The 27,455-nt window shown below is 36.3% G+C and overlaps 1 protein-coding gene across 2 annotated transcripts; it reads right to left on the bottom strand.

The window, feature by feature from the left end:
• Positions 1-6,379: 6,379 nt before the first annotated feature.
• On the bottom strand, positions 6,380-13,624 carry OR5P1B (olfactory receptor family 5 subfamily P member 1B). 2 transcript variants are annotated; one of them, XM_070272068.1, is made up of 2 exons: positions 13,614-13,624; positions 6,380-7,295 (listed from the first exon to the last, which is right to left on the bottom strand). In XM_070272068.1, the coding sequence occupies exon 2, from the start codon at positions 7,136-7,138 to the stop codon at positions 6,380-6,382; it is 759 nt and encodes a 252-aa protein (XP_070128169.1). In that variant the 5' UTR covers positions 7,139-7,295; positions 13,614-13,624. The 2 variants fall into 2 exon arrangements, with proteins under 2 accessions (XP_070128169.1, NP_001377861.1); NM_001390932.1 differs by lacking the exon at positions 13,614-13,624 and having other exon boundaries at positions 6,380-7,309.
• Positions 13,625-27,455: the final 13,831 nt, after the last annotated feature.

Raw genomic sequence — 27,455 nt, 5'->3', positions numbered from 1 at the left:
AAAGGAAAGCAAAAGAAAACCTTATTTCAATAAAATAGGATGTGAATCTAGAAGAAATGACTAACATAGGCAGGGAAGTTTGGGTAGACTTTTGAGGGGAAGTGACATTTGAATGGTCTTTTCAAGAATGCTAGGCCTTTAGTTTCCAGGTCTTCAAAACAAAAGGGACTGTATTTGAAGAGGAGTAGCCAAAGAATCTCACCCATGCCAGAACCTGGTTTATATCTCATGATGATGGACTCAATACTGATTCTTTAATGGTATGATATTTGGGGGGGAACATGAGAGGATATGAATGTATTTTGGCATGTGGTAAGTATGCAAATTATTGTGCTCAGAAGGACTGTGATAGATTGGAGATGGTTGCAAAGTCTTTCTACTTCTCTCATTGAAAGGTGAGATCTAATTTCCCTCCTCTAGGATATGGTCTGATGTTAGTGATTTGTTGTACCAATTGGAGACACTGCAAATGATGTACTGGGTCTCCTGAGGCTAGGTCATAGGAAACACTGAAGCTTCCTTTTTAGTCTCTGGGGACAGCTGCTATTGGAGTCCTAAGCCACCATGTGAGAAATTCAGCTACTCTGCTGGTAAGACCATATAGAGACACTCTAAGACTGCATGGAGAAGGACAGGCTTTCAAGTAATCCTTGCCAAGGTGCCAGACATACAAGGGAAATCGTCTTGAACTCTCTAGACATATCAGATACCATCTGAATATAACTGATTCCTGTTAATGCCATTTGGAGGAGAAGAAATGCTGAGTCAAACCCAAACTTAATTCCTGATTCACAAAATAATGTAATATAATAAATTGGTTTTGTTTTAAGTCACTTAGTTTTGAGTGATTTGTTATGTAGTAATTGACAACGTGAACATCATTTTTCTCAGCTAATAAATGAATCCCATTCACATTCACTGGTTAATCTAAGCCAAAATTTTCTGAGGTTTCCTCAACTCCTTTTTTAAATATTTAACCTCCAGCACTAATCCATCAGCTAGCCCTTTCTGGTTCTTTAATTAAACTGTTTCTTGAATAGACTGATTTCTCTCTAATCACACAGCTGTTACCCTAGCCCAATGCATCATCATCTCAATTCTTGACAATTAACTCATTGGTCCCCAGCTCCCACTCTTCCCTGCTATAATCAATTTTCCATACAACAACCAGAGTGATCTTTAAAAACAGTCACATTCGATTAGACCTACTTTTTTAAAACCACTCAATGGCTTCTCATTCCTTTTAGAATAAAATCCAAATGCTTTTCCACGGTCTATGAAGCTCCCCATAATCTAACCCTTTTAAAGTACCTCTCTCCTCCTGGTTTACTATGGCCTCTTTATTTCTTGAAATGATTAGGATCTTTGCACTTATCATTTTCTGTCTGGCAGCTTTCCCCCACTCTCCATCTCAATAGGTCTTTCTCATCTTTCAACTTTCCACTCATCCATACTCTCCTCCAAGTGGACTTCCTTGTCACTTTCTCTAAGGTAACACTACCCACACCTCCATAGTTACCCTTTATGCATCATATCAACCCAATCGACTTGTCTCTTTCACACCACTTATCATGTTCTGTATTTATAGTGTTTATTTATTCCTTAGTGTCTCTCCTACTAAAATCTAAACTGCATGAGAACTCTGTTCTATTCATCAACATATCTTTAGTGTTTGTTGAGTTCCCAGAATATAATAAAAGCTCAATAAGTATTTTTGAAATGAATGGATAAATGACTATTACATATCTACCTGTAAAATGACTTCAAGGTCTTGATCAAATATTTCTCAGAGACTTTGAGATCACAATGTCAGGAAATTATCAATGTTTAAGGTCCCTACCCCTACCTTCTCCCTGAATTATTGATAAACATGCCAATAAGCACACGTAAATCTTAACAGATCTGGAAATTACAGTTTGTCACTGGTCTTTGACTCAAATCAATTACCAGTTAGCAAAACCCAAATGATACCTGAGGTAAAACACAGGACACCTATGAACACTCTGATCTCTGAGATATGGATCCAAAGTGTCCAGAGGAAAGTCAATCTTTATATTCAGGACTTTAGGATTCACATAATTGAAGCTCTGAGATGTCATGGGAGTCAACATATGCCTGGAATTTTTACAGGATAATTTCAAATGCTGTTTGTAAAAAATCAATATTACATTAACACCTCAAAAGAGGCTCAGAGCAAGAGATGATATTGTCTCTTAGCTCAATGGTATCAGATGCCTGAAAGGGTGAAGGCCATATATTGCTGAAACCATTCCTGCTTTTAGAATTCAACAATATCAAATGGAAGTCTGTAAACCTGAATAGCCTTGCCCTGGTAAACATTTTCCTATGATATGATAATGGAGCAAATAATCATTAATGACTCAATGGGATTCTAGTAATATGTCAGTATCTTTAGACTTTTATGATCACTAGGAGGTAGAGTGTGACATAATAGAAATATATCTTTGGTTTCTGCCCCTGGTTCTGGAGACAGAGCTCCTAAAATCCTTGTAATTTCTTGAGTGATAGGGGTGCTAGGAGTATCATTTGTTCTAATATTTGGTCTTTGACCCCAGTACCGGACACAAAGCTCCTAAATCCTCTGCAATATTCTGGGTGATAGGAGCATCTTTCGTTCTAATGAGATGACTCTTGGTGGTCTCTGGGATAGCCTCAGGATGGAGGCTGGTCACCAGAAAGACCAAACTATGATTAGAAGCTTGAAATTATTTGCCCACACCATATTCTGAGGGGGGGGGGTAGGACAAGGGCTGAAGATTGAGTTAATATTTGTCATATAGCCTCCATAAAAATCCGAAATCACAAAGTGGAGAGTTTCTGGGTTGTTAAATACACCCACGTGCCAAGAGGGTGGTACACTTCAACTTATGGTGATAGAAGCTCCTGCCCTGGGGACACTTCCAGAACTCCTGCGATGTATTTCTGCATCTGGCTGCTAATTTGTATCCTGTATAATATCTTTTATAATAAACTGGTAAATGTAAGTAAATGTTCCCATGAGTTTTGTGAGCCATCTCAGCAAATTATCAAACCTGTAAGAGGATTGTGGGAACCCTTCACTTTGTAGCCAAGTTGGACAGAAGTGTGGATACCCTGGGGACCCATTGCTTGCTATTGGTGTCTGAAGTAAGGGTAGGCTTGTGGGACTGAGTCCTTAAACCTGTGAAGTCTGACACTACCTCCTGGTAGTTACATCCAATTGAATTAAAGACTAGGGCATCAGATTGATGTTAGGATACTTAGAAAACATGGGTTTTCCACTTGGTTGGTAGAATGGAAAAAACACCACATATTTGCTGTTAAAAGTGTTGTGAGTAGAGAAATAGTTTTCCTTCACCCATTATTTAATCATTTCACATTTTAATTTATCCATTCGATCTTTTAGTCTTTGTTAGGTATTTTCCACTTAAAATTTGCAAAAATATTGTAGATACTCTACATTTTTACTTAGCAGTATATTATAAATATTTTCCATTTTGTTAGATTTTATTCTTATATCTTCCAATCTTCACTTCTCTCACTCCTTTACCATGAGACAAAGACTTTTATGGTCTAAATCTTGCTTTCCAAAGCTCTAAACAGTATATGCTTTGAGTAGGGAGTTCCTGTATTCCAGAAAAATCTCTCCTCACTCTTTCCTGTCTCATAGTGATGATGTAAATGAGGGCAGACCATTACTCAAGAAAAACATTTAGTGCAATCTTTGACAACATTTCTATCTTTTTCATGTGTTCTAATTTCTTTATAAATCCACACTATAGAACTATGATTTTTGTTAACATATTAATTGTAATGCTTAGATTTAAAGTACCATTTTCAATTCCTACAAATAAAGGAGACTACCTTATGCCAAATGGGACTATTTGTTTTTCACATGTGTTTAATTATGGATAGACCTCTAGTCAAATCATATAATTGTGGTGTCCAGACATGATTTCCTAAGAGATGGGAATCAGTCCAGTTTTCCCAACCTCATATTTTTTTGGAGTCTTCACAACCTGGACATTCTTGGAGGTGGAATTTGTTCAAAAGAATGATACACAGTAACAGCTTAGTCTTGATTACCCTGCTCAAAGCCTCTAGATCAGTAATAGTGCTAAAGTCATTAGACCACCTGTGATGTTATAGTATAAAGTGCATAGAACCAGAGGATTTGCTTACACGTTTCTCCAAATTATTTGATCTCTCTAATATTTAGTAGTCTAATTTGTAAATTGAGGTAAATTACAATAGCAACATCATGGGATTGCTGTGAAAATTATATGGAGAAACATAGCAATTTTGGACCCAGACTTTCGCATTCAAACACTGGTCCCACAACTTTTTTTTTCGCATTTTATTTATTTATTTTTAGTTGCAGTAACATTGGGTTATTACATTATATAGCTTTTGGATGTACATCATAATATATTTCAAATTCTGTGTAAATTACATCATGTTCACCACCCCAAAACTAATTATGGTCCATCCCCTCACATGTGAGCCTAATCACCCATTTTGCCCTCCCCTCTTCCCCCATGGTAACCACCAATCCATTCTCCGTTGCTATGTGTTTGTTTGTCATTGTTTTTATGTTCTACTTATGAGAGAAATCATACAGTATTTGACTTTCTCCCTCTGGCTTATTTCACTCAGCATAGTACCTTCAACGTCCATCCATGTTGTCAGAAATGGCCAAATTTCATCATTTCTTATGGCTGAGTAGTATTCCATTGTGTATAAATACCACATCTGCTTTATCCATTTGTCCTTTGATGGGCACCTAGGGTGCTTCCAAGTCTTGGCTATTGTGTATAATGCTGCAATGAACATAGGGGTGCAGGTATCTTTATGCCTTTGTGTTTTCAAGTTCTTTGGATAAATACCCAGCAGTGGGATAGCTGGATCATATGGTAGATGTGTTCTTAATTTTCTGAGGATACTTCATACTGCTTTCCATAGTGGCTGCACCAGTTTGCACTCCCACCAGCACTGTACAAGTGTTCCCATCTTTCCATATCCTCTCCAACATTGGTTGTTTCCTGTCTTGTTAATTATAGCCATTCTGACCAGAGCGAGGTGATACCTATTGTAGTTTTGATTTGCATTTCCCTGATAGCTAATGATGTTGAGCATCTTTTCATATGCCTGATGGCCATCCGTATATCTTCTTTGGAGAAATCTCTGTTCAGATCTTTTTCCCATTTTTTAATTGGATTGTTGGTTTTATTGTTGTTGAGTTGTATGAGTTCTTTGTATAATTTGGATATTAACCCCTTATCTGATATATGGTTTGTAAATATCTTCTCCCAATTATTAGCTTGTCCTTTTGTTTTGTTGATGGTTTCCTTTGCTGTGCAGAAGCTTTTTAGTTTGATGTAGTCCCATTTGTTCATTTTTTCTTTTGTTTCCCTTGCCTGGTCAGACATGGGACTTGAAAATATGCTGCTAAGACTGATGTCAAAGACCGTACTCTAGAAGTTTCATGATTTTGGGTCTTACATCCAAGTCTTTAATCCATTTTGAGTTGATATTTGTGCAAGGTGTAAGGGAATAGTCTACTTTCATTCTTTTGCACGTGGCTGTCCAGTTTTCCCAACACCATTTATTGGAGAGACTCTCCTTTCTCCATCGTATGCTCTTGGTTCCCTTGTCGAATATTAGCTGTCCATAAATGTGTGGGTTTATTTCTGGGCTCTCGATTCTGTTCCATTCATCTGTGTGTCTGTTTTTGTGCCAGTACCATGCTGTTTTGGTTACTATGGCTTTGTAGTATATTTTGAAATCAGGGAGTGTGATACCTCCAGCTTTGTTCTTTTTCTCAGGAATCCTTTGGCTATTGGGGGTCTTTTGTTGTTCCATATAAATTTTAGGGTTCTTTGCTCTATTTCTGTGAAAAATGTTGTTGGAACTTGGATAGGGATTGTGTTGAATCTATAGATTGCTTTAGGAGGTATGTGGTCCCACAACTTTCTAGCTGCATGATTTGGGGCAATGTTCTTAACGTCTCTGTACCTCAGATTATTTGTTTGTAAAAAGAAATAATAGTGCTATTTCACAGGGTTTTCATGAGGGATAAACCAGTTAATATATGCAATGGCCTTAGAACAAGGCCTGGCACATAGTTAGTTCAAATTATTGTTTGCTAAATAAATTAAATTTTAAAAAGTACTTGGCACCTAAAGGTGTTCAATAATAATGATAATTACTCCTATCATTATACTGATTTCAAGGTCTCCCTCAAGCGGTTTACAAGTATATATAAGTGAGAGTTAAAAAACGTGTGGTTTCACTTTAAGCAGTTAGCATTTTGTAGGTCCTAAGTGTGATGCTGGTAAGCAAAAATTTTACACGTCACCTGAAATGCTAAAAATGGATCCTAAGAATATATTCTGACAGTTACCTTTCTCAGAGCCTCCTTTACATCTCTGCTCCTCAGACTGTAGATGAGGGGGTTCAACATGGGGATCACCACTGTGTAGAACAGAGACACCACCTTGTTCTGGTCAGTTGAGTAGCCGGACTTGGGCAGCACATAAATGAAGGTAATAGTTCCATAGTAGAGAGTAACTGCAGTGAGGTGGGACGTGCAGGTGGAGAAGGCTTTGTGTCGTCCTTCAGTGGAACGCATCTTCAGGATGGTGATGAGGATGCAGACGTAAGTGAGAGCTATAACAAACACAGTAACCACGATGATGGAGCCAGAAGAAATAGAAGGGATAATTTGAATAATGGAGATATCTGAGCAGGAAAGTTTCAACAAAGGGGAGAAATCACAGAAAAAATGATCTATTTGATTTGGTCCACAGAAAGACAGACGCAATAGACAGCTAGTAAATGTCCAAGCATTCACACACCCACCCAGATAGGAAGTCCCCACGAAGAGAATGCAGATTCTCGGAGACATGTGGGTGGAGTAGAACAGGGGAGAGCAGATGGCCACATAGCGGTCATAGGCCATGGCAGCCAGCAGGAAGCACTCAGCTGTCCCAAATGTGACCACAGAATAGAGCTGAGCTTCACAGATAGTGACTGGGAGGGCCATTTCATGTCCAAGGAATCCTACAAGCATTAGAGGTGTGACTGATGTGGAATAGCCGATGTCCACAAAAGCCAAATGGCTGAGGAAGAGGTACATGGGAGAGTGAAGCTGGGAACAGCTTCTTATTAGAGTGATTATGCTTATATTGCCTACTAAGGTGGCAGCATAGATTCCTAGAAATATCACAAAGAATATGACACAGAGTGTAGGGTCCTTTGTTAGCCCCAAAATGATGAACTCTGTCACACTGGTGCGGTTTCTCACCATCTCTTTTGTGAATTTTTCCTGTTGAGGAAAATGGGAATGTTCATTAGTTTTGTGCTTTCTTTCAACGCATTCCTGGTGTTCTTTGATTATGCCTCAGACTCATTTACAGTGATTTCGTCCTCTGCCCAGCCTGTAAATATGGTGCTCACAGGACTTTTTTTCTTTGCATAAAAGGAAAAAGATATGATCTCACTTTCTGGGATCTCAGTTATATTCTTTTCTTTATCTAATACTTATTTTAAAACACATCTCTAACCTTGTCTCCTAAACAGATCTCTATCCCAAGGTCCAGAACTACAGTTTCAATTATGTATTGGAAGTCTCCAATTGGAAATCCAACAGATACTCCAAACTCAGCTTCCTCCATACTAAACTCATCCTTTTCTTGGACCAGTTTTCCTATATTCTATATCTGTGGAATGACAAGACTGTCCACCCAATCTGTCACGTCTGAAATGTGAGAATCATCCCAGCCTTCTTCTTCTCATTGTCCCACATCTAATAAAAATCCTACTGATTCTACCTACATTTTAGCTCCCAATTTTATTTCTTCATCTCCTCACTTCCATTCGTAGCGTCCCTACTTTAGTCAAGGCCCTGGTCATTCTCCTCTTTATTGTATTTATCTGTTTACCTTCTGTATTCATTCTTATCCCCTTAAAATTCACAGTACATCTGCCACAGTGATCTCTTGCCAAAGTGAAAAAAATAGATGATGCCAAAGGGATTCTTTTAAGTCTTTCAGTGCTTTCTCAAGCCTTCAAGATGAAACCTAACCTTTTTAGCACAGCACAGTGCACACTTTCTGATACATGCCCTGCTGTAATTAATGATTGGGAAGTGTGAAGTGTAAATAAGCAAACAACAACAAAAACCATAACCTAGTATAAATAATGGCAATCTAGACATCTTCAAAACTGTATGTATGTTTCTGCTGTATGTATCAGAAAGTGCTACATACATACCAGAGAGATTGCTGGTCTCTCAGGTTATTTCCATCCAACATGCACTCATCCAACCTTCCTGAACCATTTAGAGTCCCCACAAGGCAGTCCAGTCTCTTTTGCCTTTGTTCCTTTTTCTCCTGTTTGGATAGCTCCCAACCTCCCACCATGATTACTCTGGGTTATTTCTACTCATTCTTCAAGATTCGTTTCTCTCCAAAGCCTTCTCTGACTTTTAAGCATTAATCAGATAACTTTTATTTGTGTTGACATCAGTTTTGAAGATGTCTAGATTGCCATTATTTATACTAGGTTATGGTTTTTGTTGTTGTTTGCTTACTTGCGCTTCACTCTTCCCAATCATTAGTTACATATTCTTGTCAATAACTGTGTATTTTATCCCTGTATCACATAACTAGTGCATGGGAATAAAATGCGCTGAAGAAAAATTTGTTAAGAGTGAATGCATGATTGTTGTAATGAATATGCTGTGGGGTACCACAGAGAATATAACTGGGTTCCCTCTCCAGAGGAAACAGGCCTTGTAGAGAAGAAAGACACTGAAGATAGTAATAATAGTATAAGCAAAGTAATAGCTTATTTTGATTCTAAATAAAAATTGTACAACCATGTTGGTGAAAAACACTTTAAAATTCAAAAGAAACATTACTCTCAAATCTGGATATTATCACACAGGTCAAGTATTGTACATTTGGTAATTTTTTCCAGGAATTTTTCACTTTGGATATATTTTAAGATAGCTTTTTATAACATTGTAGATAAATTTTTCATACTGGTATTTTTACTTTACATTTCAGAAGAAGAATTTTATAACATTATATTTCTTCACAAACATAATTTTTGAGATCTGCATGATAATGCATTGAGTGACTAGATCTTAATTTAATCATCCATTAATTTTGCACATTTAAATGTTCAAAACTTTTTACTATCAGAACTACTAATCCCACAAATTGGATGAAGCGTCAGGAGGATAAAATAAAATGTAATACATTTTTAAATTAATTCCATTCCTAGGTATTTTTCTTAAGGCATACTCAAAAGAAGTAAATTCTATGCTCTAAGGTAAGTATATCTCCGTGATTTGCAATCATGAAAATCCTAAACCAAGGTGCTCAATGGTCAATGTTTTGTTGAGTCTTGGCTGCATTTTCATTAAAAAGCTTATTACCTTCATGTATTGCCCTTGTGTTGTGACAAAGGCAAAGTTCCTGTGTTTTGAAGCAGTCCTGAGACAGTAAAATTAATGATAAATAATAAGGGAAGACCCAGAGAAAGTACTACAGTCTAATCCAAAAATTCCAGGGCATACTAAAGATTCAGAGAAAATTAGAAAAGAAAGTTATATTTATTAAAAGTATAAATTTTTTAAAACATTTCTTTCAAATATTATAAAATAAAAAGTTTCAAATTGCAATTTATTTTAGTGATCTAAAAATTTCTCTCTTGCCCATATTTCCTTTCTATTAATTTCAGCTAAATAACAATTCCTACAGGTAAGATTTACAGATTTACAAATACTTTGTGCATGCATTTTCTTTTAATTTTTTTACGTGTAATTAACAACTAAAGAAAAACTCACCAACAAATCTTTAACAATCCTTCACAATCTATTTGGATTTATTTTAATTTGGGGGCATTTGTAAGTAGTATTTACATATTTGTAATCATAGTATATATTGCATTTTGTGACTTACATTTTTCCTTAATATTGTCAGTAAAATAATCCAAAATTCCTGAGTAATCTTCATAACCAAAATACTAGATGGAATATATATATCAAACTCCTAGTATGGTATTCACAGAGTTTCATAATGTATCCCTGATTACTTTTCTAAGCTTATCTCCCCAGATATGCTTCCTTGAAACTTTTGTGCTTTTAAGAGTCACGTTAACATGACACTGGAATTTTCTGCTCAGTGTTATTGGTTCTAATTTTCATAGAAAGACTGCTAACAACATTATGTCAGTTCTTAAGATTTTAAAATTTATCATAAATGATAAATAGTACCAATTATCTTCAAAGTGTCTTCATTTCTTAAAAATTTAATTTTTTTTTACTTTAGAATAATAAATCATTTAGTATGTCCAATGGTGGGACTTAGTTCTTTGACTGAATGAATTGTGAGGTATAATGAACTGAATAGGTGAGAACCTGCAGCTCATTAAAGAGTGTGTTCTATCTCTTCTCTGACTGATCTTCATTAAGTGCACTTAGATTACTGTAATAACAGGCAGCTTACTGCCATTGGTGTTACTTCCATCATTAAAAGTCTGTTTTTAATCTTTATCAACTGATCCCTTATGAGTTTAATGGTACAAACCATCTCCTTTCTATTAAGAAAACTTCGAAGTATTTGAATACAGCTAGTGTTCCTATGCTGCCTTCCTTCTTCTAAAATTAAGCATCTGTAATTCCTTTGGCCACTATACCTGTGGCCAACTTTTCAGATCACTCCCAATTTTCCTTGAAAGCCTCTGAACATACTCTGGTCTGAGGAATGGGGCCAAGCACTAAGCAGCATTAGTACTGTTTGCCTTCTGACTGAAGCTGTGTGAGCCTCAATCTGTGCTGACAGCAGAGTCATGGAGACTGGAGCCAGAAAACTCAGATCCTGGGCCACCATGGGACAGCTGTTTTAACTTGTACCTGACACTTAATTTCTCTGACTCGGTTTTTCCATTCATAAATGGGAATAATTGGCCCTATAGTGCAGCTTTGTTGTGAGATGAAAAGAAATGAAATCTGTAAAGTACTCAAAGGTGTTTGGTCATACGTGGTAGGTAAAAAACTATTTTTCATTAAGTAAAAATGAAGTGTTGGTAGATTTTTGATTATTTAATTTTCAATGAGAAGCATAATATAATTTTTTTCCAACACTTGTCAGGAGAATTTTACCACAAATCCAGAAAAAAGTCAGGAAGTACAGTAGCTGATGCCTTCTTAGCTCTGAACTATGCCATTCAGATGCATAATACGACAGCTGATTCTTGTTTCCTCTCCACTGGTCACCTAGAGTTCTTTTTAGAGCTCTTTCTTTTGGCATCCCATTAATGCTCGTCCACCTGGGTCAGGATCTCTGACTCTCAGCTATCCTTTCATTCAGTGCATGGGTCACTTTTGATGATGAAAAGAGGGCATAGGCAAGCCTCACCCAACCTGAATATTAGGTGGTTTCTTCCTGATTTCCTTTTCAGAGTTTCAGTTACACAAGCTTAGCAGTGGCTTTGGCTGCCGCAGACCATTTGCACTGCTCTGAGGACTGCTGGGCAGTTTGGTTTGGGTGCCCAGAATGTCCATTCTGCCGTGCATCTCTTGCTGAGGCTACAGTTTCCACAGGGTCAAGAGCTAAAGTTGGTGAGTTTCTTTTATTTCTAATTTCTCCCTGAGCAAGTAAAAATTTAAAGAAAATCCATGAATGTTACACTCACCTTTCAGAACCAGAATTGTTGATGCTGAATTCCAAAGAGAACTTTATAAAGCAGATGTTTTCCATTGAGTTTTATAAGTATTGTGGGCTGAATACTCGACAATGTAAACCACTGAATACTCTGATGGGTCAAGGAACATAGTTACGTACATGGTGTGAGGATGAGGGTGGGTGTCTTTGTGTGTGTGATGAGAAGGAAAGGAAGGCTTTAACGGAACATGACAAATCCCCTAAGGCTGTTATTCCTAGCCCCTTTGAGAAAAACGTCCTTGAATTTGTTGTGGAGAAATGACTTGTGGAGCAGGGTGACTCATTAAGGCCAGACTACCCTCCACAAAGGGGCACCTATACGCCATGATGTTATTTGAAATTCCTTCTTCCTTGTTTAATGAAAATGAAGGGGAAAGTTCTTGGTTTTCCTGAAGCATGCCCAACATTCAGGACAATTATCCTGTCTGCTTGATTGGTGTCAGTAGGATGATGCCCAGGTACTTTCCAATTAAAATAAAATTTGATTTGAATTGAAACGGAGCATTAGAGTTGAAGGAGGGAACAGTGAGGAAAAAAATTATTACTTTGACTTAGTGACTATTTAGCAGTAGAAAAAAATTAAGACGATGTTTTCTGGAATTCAGTATACACAGGGTTGTCTCCTATTTAAGTGCCCTGGAACTCATTTCTTCCCACCCATCAATAGAACAATGCAAGAAGTTCTTCTTACACATCAAAGCACCCATATTCCCTTGAAGCAGCAGGAAATAGCCAAGTACATTAGGTACCTCACCTTTCTTTACATGTCTCTAAGGGATACCTTTGGATCCATGATTCCTGTGGCTCTTTTGACAAGTTCTGGTGAGTAGAGGCATCTCAAAGTGATTTATTTTGCTTATGCAGCCACCATTTTTCACCCTCTAGTTCCATTCAGAGTTGAACTCAATTACTTCTTGCACCATTCCTTTGTCCCAGACCCTTCTAGGATTGTCTGACCCCACGTGGGAATTTGTCCTTCAGCCTAAAACCATCAAAATATTTTCTGCAGTACATAAGCTGCCTCACTTCATCAGTCCTATTCAAAAGTACTTAAAATTTTTAATAGAGTGGATTCCAACATCAGAATAATAGGAAGCAGGTGCCAAATCTCCAGAACTATGGTTGTCAGAAGATCTGCATCCTGTTCAGTTCTTCTTCAACATGAAATTGATTTATTGGTCTTTTTGGTCAGTGGCAGTGACCAGTACTCTATAAGCTCTGAGAATTTGTACATCCATCATTCTTTTAATCATTGGTTTATACAGCCTGTCAACCAACTAAATTGGGTCCCCACTCACCAAAGCACAAAACAAAACAAAACAAAAAACTCCAACCCATATGGAATTTGTCACATAGTGTAAGCAGTAGTCCAATGAAGACATCTAGAAGCTGTTTCAGAAATGTAGGAGAAAGAATGACTAACTTTGCCTCTTCCCTGGTCAAGGAAGTTGGCATAAATAGAAGGTCCAGGTATTAACAAAAGATGTATTTCCAAGTATCCTGGTGGAAGCTTTGTCCAGAGACTTGGACAAAGAATTATTGCACTAGAAATTTGACTGGACATGGGGACAAAAGTCAGTGCCAGCAGGGCTCTAATTCCATTTCTGTAGATAAAACAGTCCCCTTAACTGAAGACATTAGATAATGGGGAGAAAGCCATGGAGTTCTATGAGTAAGTAAGCAGAAACAAATCGCAGTCCACTGTTACTCAAAATGTAGTCCATGGACTGGTGCCAGTTGGCAGTTTATTATCAGTCCATGATGCAATAAGGACAGAATTTGAGGGTAACCATGATACCAACACTGATATCAGTTTCCCTACGTTAAACCCAGCATATATGGGGTTAAAACCAAAACACTCATTCCCTGCTTGCTCCCTGGCTTCCTGGATCCAGAATCCACTATCCTCCATGGAGACATACACCACCAAGGACAAGCACCTGGATTCATTATCTCCGCCCCACAAAGAGATACAGGCTGATGGGAAAGCTGCTGACCAGCAAGGTCATGGGCTCCCTCCTCTCTGCAAGTAGTCTCAAGGCCAAAGACAGGCTGGTGGGAAAGCTCCAACCAGCAAGGCCATATGCTCCGACCTCCCTTACCTAAAACCCCAAATAAAAACCCTTCCTTTTAGCTTTTCAGGGAGTTTTGGATTTCAGCATTTGCTGCCCTCTCTCCTTGCTCAGTGCTGTGCAATAATAAAATTCCTACTTTCTTCCACTACACCCAATGTCAGAGATCGGCTTGCTGTGCAATGGGTGAGCAAACTCATTTCAGGTTCGATATCAACCATTTATGATTACTGACAGACGAGGAGTGTGGGTTCATATCTGGGAACTGAACCTGGGCTGCTGAAGCAGAGGGTACCAAACTTAACCACTAGGCCACAAGGGCTGGCCCATTTATGCACTTTTTATAGCAATTTGAGAGAGTAATTTAAGTTTGTTGAATGTAACAGTTAAAACTTGGGTTTAGGACCAACAAGCTGGTGTAGTGGTAAAGTTTGCATGCTCCAATATGGTGGACAAGGTTCCCGGGCTTGGGTCCCAGGCATGGACCTAGTACTGCTTGTCGAGCCATGCTGTGGAGGGATGCCACATAAAGTAGAGGAAGGTTGGCACAGACGTTAGCTCAGAGCCAATCTTCCTCACACACACACACACAAAATTGAGTTTATAATTTCTATTTTAGTTTTTCTTATTTAATATTTTTAGAAATTCTGGCTTTTTATCTTTCTAAAAATTATCAATCCGTGGAGACTTGGAAAAAAAATGATGCTCTAATTGAATAGTTTAAAAAACAAATGTGGCCTTTATAACCAGAAGACCTGGGTCCAGTTTAAGGTGTATGAACTCAGGAAAACTGTTTAACCTCTTAGAGACTCAATTTCAATATCTATAAAATGGATTTAATAATTCCTATCTCATATGCTGGTTATAATTTTAAGTGAGATAGCATATAATTACATATAAAAGTTAATTGAAGTTATTTATGTGTCTCAAACATGTGACAAATAGAACAAAGTGACTCAGTTTGTTGACTCTGATAAATCACATTCATCAAGTTGAGAGATTATTACCTTTTGCAGATTATTCTACTTCCTCCTCAGTCCCAAACTTTTCCTCCTTTGAGATTTATGGTATTCCAACTGTGGCACCTCCTGTCTGCCCCATTGATCTCCCTGCTTCTCCTCATTCCCTGAGGACTTTAGCACCTGCATCACAACTTTCCTCTCCATCTCTGTCTTTGTCATCAGCAAGGGCAACTTCTAACCACTTGAATGTCTTAACCGATAACCTGACCTCAAACTTCTTCTACTTTCTTGACTCCAATAACTTTCATTCATCCACACTCTACTTATGAAACCTCTATCATATTTATACCCTAAATCTCAATAATTATCAGTTCTATTCCACCACTTAAATAGAAATACATAAAATTAAAAATATGACTTTAAGTCCTTATTAGACAAAGGCCAACAGAAACAAACATGTAGTCCAACAAAATCAAATTTATTGGCTCAACGCAGAGCGAGAGGGCTCTTCAAAGCACCTTCACGTTTTTCAACAATGGCGAGAAGGCATATGCCTTCTGAAAAGTTTGGATTCTTATTAAAGGATTGTGAGGAAGGGGCTAGGGGATTTGGGGATCAGTTCTTGACTGGTTGTTGTTTCTGAGGTGAGATTAGGAGAAGGGACTAATCTAGGATTGGACACTGTCATGAGATGATGGCAATTCAGCAATTGGATATCTCCAGCATTAGGTGAGAATAGCACATCAGACCTGGGTGCATTATTGGTAAGAAAACAGTAGTCACTAAAAGATTAGATCATTGTGGTGTTTTTACAGCTGCTGCATAAACTTGGAAGAAACGATGTTTTCTCTTAACTTCATAGCTAGATTACTTGGTGTCTGTCCAACCAGCTTCATGAATGACAAGGATGCTTTCGTTTATCATCCCTAACAAGTTATGTTTTTCTGCAAATATTTATTTCCTTTTATTTACTAAATTTATTGAAATAAAATTGTTCATAATATCCATTTGTAACCATCTTAATATCTAAAGAATGTGTAGTTATGCTCCCTTTCATGTCTTATTTAGATTATTAATATTTTTACTTTCTTCTTGATTAATATTCCTATTGACTGTTCAATTTTATTAATCTTTTCAAACAATGAAATTACAGACTTCTTTATTTTCTCTATGGGACATAATTTCTATTTCTTTGATCTATGTTCTTTCATGTTTTATATTTTTTTAATTTATTTTTTTCTTTTTCATGCTTCTTGACATGGAAGCTTATACTTTTGCTTTCAGTCTTTTCTTGAGGTTGGTTGCCAACACTTTATCCTGAGTATGTGGCATATTTTCCCTTTTTTTCCCATATGCTAGTAATTTTGAATGATGCCATGGATATTGTGAAGGATAGGTTATGGAGAGTCTGGATTGTGTTATATTTCTCTCAAACATAGTTATTGTGTGAATGTACCACAATTTCTTTACCTGTTCAGTCAATGATGGACATTTGAGGATTTTGTAGTTTTTGGCAATTATGAATAAAGCTTCTATAAATATCTCCATACAGGTCTTTGTGTGGATATGTGTTTTCATTTCTCTTGGATAAAAACCTAGGATTGGAATTGTTAAGTGTTATGGTTAGTGTATGTTTAACTTTATAGGAAACTACAAACTTTTTCTCAAGATGGCTGTACCATTCTCAAAATGGCTGTACCATTTTGCATTTCCACAAGCACAGTATTTAAGTTCTGTTTGCTCTGTGTCCTTTCCAGCACTTGGTATTCTCAATCAAAAAAAAAGAAAAGAAAGGCCAGCCTAATACGTTTGTAGCATTAACTCATATATTTTCATTTGCATTTCCCTAGTGACCAATTGTGTTCAACATCATTTCAAGTGCTTATTTGCCATCTGTTAGGTCTTCTTTGGTGAAGTGTCTGTTCAAATCTTTTACCTATTTTTAAAAAGTGAGTTTCTTGTTCTCATATCATTGAGTTATGAGAGTTCTTTATATATTCTGGGTACAAATCATTTAATAAATACGTGTTTTGTAAATATTTTATTTCAATTTGTGTCTTCTCATTTTATTTTCTAACAATGGCTTTTGAAGTTATGAAAGCCTTAATTTTTCTGAAGTCCAGTTTATCTATTATTTTTGTGGTTCGTGTGTTTGGTGTCATATTTAAGAAAATTTTTCCTCAGCCCAGGTCAATAAAATTTACCTATGCTTTCTTTTTCTTGAAATATTATAACGTTGGTTTACATTTCATTCTAAGATAATTTTGCCTTAATTTTTGCTTTATGTGTGAAGTAGGTATTGGGATGGGATATTTTTTAATGGTTGTTGACTTCTTCCAGCACACTTGGTTGAAAATCTTTTCTCCATTAAATTTCATTGTCTTCTCTTCAAAAAAGTCAATGGACAATATATGTATAGATCTATTTTTGGGACTCTCTATTCTGTTCCGTTGATCTATATGTTTATCCTTATGACAATACTGCGGTCTCTTGATTACTACAACTTTATGGTAAGCCTTGAAATCAGATAATAGGAGTCTTTCAAATTTGTTTTTGCTTTGCAAAATTGTTTTGACTACTCTAGGTCCATTTCTTTTCCATATAATTTTGGAATGTTTGTCAATTTCTACAAAAAATTACCAAAACTTTCATTGCTATTGCATTGAATCTATAGATCATTTTAGGGGACAGTCAACATGGTAACATTGGTGCTATTGTAAATGGTACTGACTTTAAAAAATTTAATGTGTTTTTCACTTTCAACTGTTCATTGCTACTATACACTTGATTTTTTATTTCTGTATATTGACCTTGTATGCTGTGACTTTGTTAAACTAAATTATTCTAGTCACTTTTAAAAAATTACCAGTTAGCAGCTTAAAACATACACATACACATGCATACACATATACTTAGTGCACACATATTTTCATTTCTAGTTTACTTCATCCCTTCGTATAAAGCCAGATTATAGCCTGGAATTATTTCTTAGAGCTTATTATTTTTTCTGATCATTTATCTGCACTTTCCTATTTTCTGCATAAACAATCATCTCGTATGACACTCTATTTCTTTATGTCCAATCATTATGCCTTTATTTCTTTTTCTTGCCTGATTGCTCTAAGACTTCCAATACTATGTTAAATAAGAGAGGTGAAAGTGGGCATGCTTGTCTGCTTCCTGGTCTTAGAGGGATAGCTTTCAGTTTTTCTCCATTGAGAATGATATTAGCTGTGGGTTTGTCATATATGGCCTTTATTATGTTGAGGTATCTTCCTTCTATATCTGTTTTATTTAGAGTTTTTATCATAAATGGGTGGTGTTTCTTGTCAAATGCTTTGTCAACATCTATTGAGATGTTCAAGTGATTTTTATTCTTCATTTTGTTAATGTGGTATATCACATTGATTGATTTGCAGATGTTGAACCATCCTTTCATCTCTGAAATAAAACCCACTTGGTCATAATGTGTCATCTTTTTAATGTATTGTTCTATTTGATTTACTAGTGTTTTGTTGAGGATTTTTGCATCACTGTTAATCAGTGATATTGTCCTGTAATTTTCTTTTTTTGTGTTGTCCTTGTCTAGTTTTTGTATCAGGATAATATTGGCTTCATAGAATGCGTGAGAAAGCCTCCCCTCTCCTCAATTTTTTGGAATAGTTTGAGAATGATAGCTATTAAATCTTCTTTGAATGTCTTGTAGAATTCACCAGAGAAGCCATCTGGTCCTGGACTTTTATTTTTGGGGAGGTTTTAAATTACAGTTTCAATCTCCTTACTGGTGATGTGTCTATTCAAATTCTCTATTTCTTCTTGATCCAGTTTTTGAAGTTTGTATGATTCTAAGAATTTGTCCATTTCTTGTAGATTGTCCAATTTGTTGGTGTATAGCTTTTCATAGTATTCTCTTATAATCTTCTGTATTTCTGAGGTGTCTGTTTTAATTTCTCCTCTTTCATTTCCGATTTTACTTATTCACTTTTCTTGGTGAGTCTAGCTAAGGGTTTGTCAATTTTGTTTATCTTTTCAATTGACCAGCTCTTGGTTTCATTGATTTTTTTCTCTTGTTTTCTTAGTCTCTATTTCATTTTTTTCTGCTCTGATTTTTATTATTTCCTTCCTTCTGCTGTTTTGGGGCTTTGTTTGTTCTTTTTACAGTTCCTTTAGGTGCACTGTCAGACTGTTTATTTGGGATTTTTCTTGTTTGTTGAGGTAGGCCTGAATTGCTATAAACTTCCTTCTTAGAACCACTTTCACTGTATCCAATAGATTTTGGCATGTCATGTTTTCATTTTCGTTTGTCCCCAGGAATTTTTTGATTTCTCCTTTGATTTCTTCATTGATCCATTGTTCAGTAGCATTTTGTTTAATCTCCACATTTTTGTGGCTTTTCCGGTTTTCTTCCTGTAGTTAATTTCTAGTTTCATACATTTTTGGTCAGAAATGGTGATTATTTCGATCTTCTTAAATTTATTGAGACTGGTTTTATGGCCTAATATGTGATTAATCTTATAGAATGTTCCATGTGCATTTGAAAAGAATGTGTTCTGCGATTTTTGGATGGAATGTTCTATATATGTCTACTAAGTCCATCCAGTCTAATGTGTCATTTAAGGCCAGTGTTTCCTTATTGATCTTCTGTTTTGATGATCTGTTCATTGGTGTAAGCGGAGTGTTACAGTCCCCTAATATTATTATGTTACTGTCTATTTCTCATTTTATGTCTGTTAATAATTGCTTGATATATTTAGGTGCTCCTATGTTGGGTGCATAGATATTTACAAGTGTTATAACCTCTTGTTGGATTTTTCCCTTTATCATTATGTAATGTCCTTCTTTATCTCTTGTTACAATTTTTGTTTTAAAGTCTATTTTGTCTTATATAAGTATTGCGACTCCAGCTTTCTTTTCGTTGCCATTTGCATGGAGTATCTTTTTCCATCTTTCACTTTCAGTTTGTGAGTGTCTTTAGGTCTGAAGTGTGTCTCTTGTATGCAGCATATATATGTGTCTTGCTTTTTTAATCCAATTGGCCACCCTACGCCTTTTGATTGGAGCATTTAGTCCATTGACATTTAAAGTAGCTATAGATAAAAATGTATTTATTGCCATTTTGTTACTTTTTTTCTGGGTGTTTTAGTAGTTCTCTGTACCTTTATTCTTCTCTGGCTTTCTTCCTTTGTGGTTTCATGGCTTTCTTTAGTAATATGTTTGATTTCTTTCCTCTCACTTATTTGTTCACTTATTATAGGTTTCTCGTTTGTGATTACCATGAGGTTTCTATATAATATTCTACTTATATAGCAATCTATATTGAGTTGATAATCTCTTTAGCTTGACCTCTTTCTAAAATCTCTACTCTTTTACTCCCCTTCTCCCACATTTTAAGTTTTTGAAATCCTATCTAATCTCTCGTTTTATGTGTGTCTATCTATTACCCTCTTATCATTGAAATAGGTAATTTTAGTACTTTGTCTTTTAACCTACATATTATCTTCATAGGTGGTTAATCTGCTACCTTTACTGTATTTTTGTCTTTACTAGTGATTTTATTGCCTGTTTTGGGTTTTTTTTTTTTTTGATAATTTTCTTATCGTTATTTGTGGTCTTCTCTTTGCCACCCAAATAAGTCCCTTCATCATTTCTTGTAAAACTGGTTTCTTGGTGATAAACTCCTTTAATTTTTGCTTCTCTGGGAAGCTCTTTATCTCTCCTTCCGTTTTGAATGATAACTTTGCTGTTTATAGTCTTCTTGGCTGTAGGTTTATTCCTTTCAGCACTTTAAATATGTCATGACAGTCTCTTCTAACCTGTAGGGTCTCAGCTGAGAAGTCTGCCGATAGCCTTATGGGCTTTCCTTTGTGTGTCACTTGTTTGCCCTTCTCTTGCAGTTTTTAGGATTTTCTCTTTATCTTTAATTTTTGACATTTTAATTTATAATGTGTCTCAGTGGGGGCCTGTTGGTGTTCATCTTGTTTGGTGCTCTCTGTGCTTCCTGTACTTGGATGTCTGTTTCCTTCCTTAGGTTAAGAAAGTGTTCACCTATTATTTTTTCAAATAAATTCTCTGCCCCTTTGACTCTCTCTTCTCCTTCTGGGACACCTATAATATGAATGCTAGTGTGCTTGATATTGTCCAGGAGTTCCCTTAGATTGTTCTCATTCTATCTAATTCTTTCTTCTGTTATCTGTTCAGCTTGGGTGATTTCCTCTAATCTTTCTTTCAGCTCACTGACCTGTTCTTCTATATCATCTACTCTGCTGAGTCCCTCTAGTGAATTTTTCATTTCCAGTAATGTACTCTTCATCTCTAATTGGTTCTATTTCATATTTTCCAATTCTTTGTTGATCTTCTCACTGCGTATATCCAGTCTTCTCCCAATATCAGTGAGCATCCTTATGAGTTTTTGTTTGAACTCTTTGTCACATAGATTGGTTATTTCTGTTTCATTTAGTTCTTTTTCTGGGATTTTGTCCTATTCCCTTGCTTGGAATGTATTCCTTTGTCTCCTCATAATCCTTTTTTTTCTGTGCTTATATCTAGGTATTAGGTGAGTCAGCTGTGTCTCCTGATTTTGGATAAGTGGCCTTATGTAAGAGATGCCTTTTGAGACCCAGTAGTGTGCTTCCCTCTTGTCATTAGTCCAAGTGATCCACTAGTGACCCCTGTGTGGGCTACTCGTGCCCTCCTGCTGCAGTAGGGTTGCTCTTACTGCTGGTACCCAGGAGTCTAGTCTTTCCCTCCCTGGCAGGCTGTTTGTAAATTGGGCTGGGGAGCTCCAATGCCATTGGCTACAAAGTCTAATAGGACACTCCTGTTGCAATTTTCCTGATAATTGGGTAGGTACCCAGTGTAGTGGGTTGCTAGCCTCAGGTTGCTAGCCTGTAGTTCTCAAACCTTCAAGGCTGTTGTCAGCTCTCTTAGGATTGCAGCTGAGTGGGGCTTAGCCATAGGCATGGGAGCACCCAATTGTTTCAGGCTTTGGAATGTGGGGCTCCTCCTCCTTGTGGCTGTTTGTGAATGTGCAGAAAATTTTAAGAAATCTATAACCATGTACTATAACTCATTTAGTAAGATCACAGTATACAAAGCATAGTATACCAAAGCAATTTTATTTTCCTTTGCTAGCAGCAAACAATGTAGGGATTAAAACAGAAAAAATATATTTATAATGTGCTGAAAACCATAAATATTTAGGAATAAATTTATGAAAAGCTAAACAATACTTCTTCAAAAGAAGTATAGAAACAAGAGAAATTAAAGAAGACATAAATAAATGGATAATAATATACCATGTTCATGGATTAGAAGATTCATTATTATTAAGGTACTATTTCTCCAAAAGTTGATCTATTGTTTCAATGTAACACAGATCAAAATTCTAGAAGGACCTTTTGTATAAATAGACAAGCTGATTCCATGTCGATGTGCAAACTAACCAGAAAACTTAAAGTAACTTTTAAAAATGAAGAATAAAGTTGGAGGATTTACACTACATGACTTCAAGACTTACCATAAAGCTAAAATAATCAAGACAGTACAGTGTAAGGAAATAATAGACACACAGATCAAAGAAACAAAATGTCCATCAATAGATCCATGTATGTATGCGATTTATTAATAATATACTGACCGATTGATTTTGGACTAATGTTAAGGTCTATTCTATGGGGAAAGAATTTTCAGCATATGTTACTGGAGCAACTTCATATTTATATGGAAAAAATGACCAACAAGCTTTACCTCGTATCAAAAATTAACTCAAAATCATCATAGGTGTAAATATGAAAGACAAAGCTATAGTATTCCTAGAGCTAAATATACAAAAGAGATCTTTGTAGATTTAGACTAGGCAAAGATTTTTTAGGTAGGACACAGATGCACAAACCATAAAAGAAATAGAAGTGACATATTGGAATTCATAAAAATTTTAAATGTTTAATTTTCAAACAGAAAAATCAGAACTCTGAAAGAGAGAAAATGTCTGCAATACATATGCATGTGAAAGGTCTTGTATATAGGATGTATAGAACTTTTAGAACTGAAAAATAAGACCAAGAGCCTAAGTTTTAAAATAGGGAAAAGCTTTGAACAGGTCCTTCAAAAAGGAGATATACAGATAGACAGTAAGCACATGAGAAGATGCATAGCACCATGAGTCATCAGAGAAATACAAATTACAATGAAAAAGAGGTGCAGTTATTAGAATGGCTAAAATTGAAGACCAATATCAAATGTTAACGTTTTGGAGCAATTGGAATTCTCCACATCACACGTGGAAATAGTAAACCATATAACCACTGTAGAAACTGTAGTTTCTTAATCATGTAAATATTTGTACACATACCTGTGACCTAACATGCCCGCTTTGTATTTAGCTAAGACAAGTGAAAACAAATATTCATGCCCAGATTACTTGAATGTTCACAGATAGCACCTTTACTCAAAAAAACCCCAAAGTAGAAAAACCTCAAAGCCTGGTAAGAAGTGAATGGATAAAAAAGTGGTATATCCATATAATAGAATGCTACTCTGCAATAAGAAGAAACAAATTACTGATACAAAAAACATGAATGAATCTCAAAATAATTATCTTGATAGAAAGATGTCAGATATAATGGAGCACATGCTATGTTACTCTAATTTAAAAGGCTCAAGAAAAAGCAAATTAATCTATATTGTCAAAAAGCAGATCAACACTTACTTGGGACCAGGAGCAGAGGGAAGCATGGACTGCAAATGGATGTGAGGAATCTTTAGAAGGTGATGGAAATGTTTTCTTGGTTTTTTTTTTTTTATTGTTATTGAAATGAATAACAAGGATGATTACTATCAGAAAAGATAATTTTTCTCTTCCAGAACAACTTCATCATTCATATAGTATTATTTTCGCATTCAAGAAAATGGGCTTTAAATTCAAACAAGTAATTCCTACTTCCACCTTATTTACTGATACTTTTGTCTATTTTCCCTTTACTGTGTCTCAACTGATGATATTCCTCTCTCTGTTCCTTGCCAGAAGCTGGTAGAGAAAGTTTAAATGATTTGAATTTAATTGATGATTACTTTGCTTGACAGGACTATCAAATTATTCTTTACTACTTTAATTTTTTGGCATATTTAGTTAATGCTATACCACAATTTCTTTTCTTTCTGCCTCGGAGATACTAAATGATAAATTCCATGCAGGTAGACCTTTGGCTGTTTCTTACTTATATTTCTCATAGCCTAGGACAGTGCCCGCAGTATAAGAGCACACTATATAATTTTTTTAATGAAAGGATAAATGAATGACTAATGACCTGTGTTAATGTTTCCAGGAAGATTGTTAAGAGTGTAATGAAGAAATTGTAACATCCACATACTTCTTCAAAATTGAGGTGAGGAGTGGTGGTGTCTGTAGCTCCATTTTATAGCAATAAATGACACTGTTATTTTCATTACTCTCTTTGTAACTCACTTAACATTGCATTTGGAAGAGGAGTGGATGAAGATAATAGCAAAGATAGACTGGTGGTTTAGTGTAGAGAGACAGATCAGCAGCATTATGCTCCTCAATTGTCTTTGCAGATCATAGCACATGCACGCATAGAATATCAATGATGTGACTTCAGAATTCACTAACTGTATTCTGAATAGATGCATAAGAAAAAAATACCAATCTCTAGTAATCAGGGCCACTTAGCAGAAAGCAAAAATCCTAACGCTGCAAGGAGCAAGTGCAATAAGACCCACAGAGAGAAATTCAGTCTATATGAGCATATGACAGGCAATGATTGTTACAGGTTATAACTAGCCCATCAGAGAGAAGGAATCTGGGCCATTAATCAGAACCTGCTGTCACTATCTTATTTTTTTGAATTTTGAGTGTGTGTAATAAAGTACATACAGTTCTCATTCTTGTGTATACATTGGAACTCAATCTTATCACAAGTTCTCGAAAAGCAGAGCCTTAGACAGCAATTCTTATGCAAGTAGTTTAGTGAGGAATGATCTCAGTGAAAACTGAAAGGATGAGAGAGAAGCAGGACAAAGCATGAGGTGAAGCCAGAAAAAGATGCGGGCTCTGCTGAAGCGTACCTTTAGTCTGATCTCACAGGGAGCACTGGAGCATGATTGGCACCTCAGAGTTGTCCTAACTTTCAGCAACAGGGTGTTTTCATTGCTGTTTCTAAATCATTGTTTCATTCAGTTGTTGGCCATGGGCCACCCTGGGAGTGAGGGCATGTACTCCTAGATAGTTCCAGTCAACTACATTCCTTTCAGCCAGGAGCAATTCTTAATAGAAGACATTAACAGCTGGCTCTCAAAGAAGTTTAGTGAAGTGTTCAATGGACTAATAAGATGCAACTGGGAAAGGCATAAACGTGTCTACCTAGCTTCCAAAAATCCCAATTTATTGTTATCTACGACTATCTAGACTGCTACACCACATCTGTTAACATTGAGTTCTGGTGTCCAGAGCAGGCCCTCCAGAGTAAGTGCCTCACCTTATAGAATTCATTCTTAATGATTATAATTTCTCTCTTGGTTTTAATACATTATTCAAGCAAGGGGCTTCTTGGATGAGGTAGCATTTGTGCTGAACCTTAAAGAATGGATAAGAGTTTATGTGCATGAAGTTAAGAGAAGGGATTTTCAGACAGAGAGAACAGAGTACAGAATGAGGAAATTACAGAATTTAATCAGGAGGTAGTGTGTTGACCGGTGTGCCTCAAGAGTTGAGGTTAGGAGAGCAGATATTGGAGACAGGACTTGGTAGCACAGAGGGTGGAAGGCTTTGAAGGCCAAGCTGATGAAACAGGCAATTAGGAGTCATTTGTGGATATCGTGTATGGCAGCGCAGTAACTGGGATTTGGATGAAAAGGGATTTTCCTCTGCAGTAAGGTCTTCTAAAGCAGAGTTGCCTCAGAAATAAATCACTGTGCTCATACTGTGTGTTAATCTTCTTCCTACTCACCTTCTTATGAATGTTTCCCCAGTCAATAGCTTCTCACGGCACACTATTCCCTTCTCCTGTGTATAGGGCAGAGGAGTACTTCAGATTTGGCCAATTTTCAAAATCATGAAATAAATGATATTTTTCAGGAAGTAAAATATCCCTAACAATATACCTATATCCCAAGATATATTTTTAACAAGTTGAATTTACATTATTTCAGTTGTTATTCAGAGAATAAGTGCAAACATCACTAAAAAGTCTCTGTGGTATATCAGGAGTTTAAAACTTTTTCGTGGATATCACATTGGGTAATAGATCCTCAGAGCACAAAGCTCCTGGTTTCTAAAGCAGTAGTCTCAAGATAACAGTCCCCAGTGGCCCAAGGACTCATTAAAATCTTCATCGTACTGAGCTCCATCCTTAAAGAATGGAGAAGACACAACCTTTTATGTTATAGGAGATTCTAATGTCAGAGGGGACTCATCACAGGCTTCAAAAGGGAAAAACTGCCTTAAAACTTATTTGTGAATTACAAGATATGTGAAATCACAGGAAGAACTGCAAAAAATTATAGCTGAATTGTGAGATTGTAAGTTCTTCCTCCATTTAATCACGTTATGATTTTAAGAGACTTGAAAGTGATGTTCCTTCTGTACGAGGTGGTAATTTTAGTTTTTTTTTCTCTTTAATTGATGAATATTCTATATCTTCTAATAGTCAAGTACTTGTAGGTATTAATAGTGTGTTGGAAAATGTTAAAGAAACTATGAGCACAGATAAGCTGGAAATTTAGAATGTTGTCAATTCCCTACTCCTGGTAGAGATGGAATCCAGAAAACTACATGGGGGAAGCTTTGCAGAACTGCAAACAGAGAATAGGATGGCAAACTCAAGGCAAAAGCCAGGTGAATAAAGAGGAAAAGGCCTGGGAAAAGCAAACAGAGGGCTGAAAAACTGTTATAGGCATCTTGTTCTCCAGTGCCTGCCTGAAACGTTGGGAAGAATGGAAACAATGTCCTACTGACAATCTTCTATCACAGCTGCATTATAAGAATATGAAAGAAAAGAGTTTAACATCAACATATATGAAAAGAAAAGTATCGTAAAACTCAAAAATTCTCAGCCAGAATTAAGGAGAAAAATTTTACAAATTATGTATGTTCTGATTTCCTGGAGATTTCCCCTTGGAGAGGCTTGCCAAGAATTTGTGGTAAATATGGGTGGAGTTGTACTGTTTTGATAAAGCTCCCATGGAGTTGCCGATATGCCATGTAGAAGATGACCACTCGTGTAGGTCAAGTGTGATTTGATTCTACAGTGAATAAGGGCAATAGCTAAAATGAGAAAATGATAGTCTCTTTGTCTTAGACTCTAAGCAACCACTGCTGGTATTTTCAGAAGTTTCTTTGTTCACCATTCACAAATTCAATTAGTGGGCATGTAGAAAGCTTCTGTACAGGCATTCACACTGCTGAGTGACAAGATCCATAAAACCTCTTTAGAGAGCCCCCAACTATCTTTAGTACATGTCAAAATAAAATAAATGCTAAATAGAGATAAAAAAAGGATTGTGGAGGAATTAGTAAATGCACCAAAATAATAATTACGAGAAGCTTTCTGGAAAAGAAGGAATTCTATTTTTCCTAGCATCATTGAAAGAATCTTACTCAAAAATCTACATTCACTAGACTTAGGCTACAAGATGGGGAGTACAAAATTTTAAAAATGGTCTCTGCCCTG

The sequence above is a fragment of the Equus caballus genome, chromosome 7 (genome assembly GCF_041296265.1).
Source record: "Equus caballus isolate H_3958 breed thoroughbred chromosome 7, TB-T2T, whole genome shotgun sequence".
NCBI lineage: Eukaryota > Metazoa > Chordata > Mammalia > Perissodactyla > Equidae > Equus > Equus caballus.
Note: the sequence above shows the minus strand (reverse complement) of the source record. Positions and strands in the feature narration are given on the sequence as shown.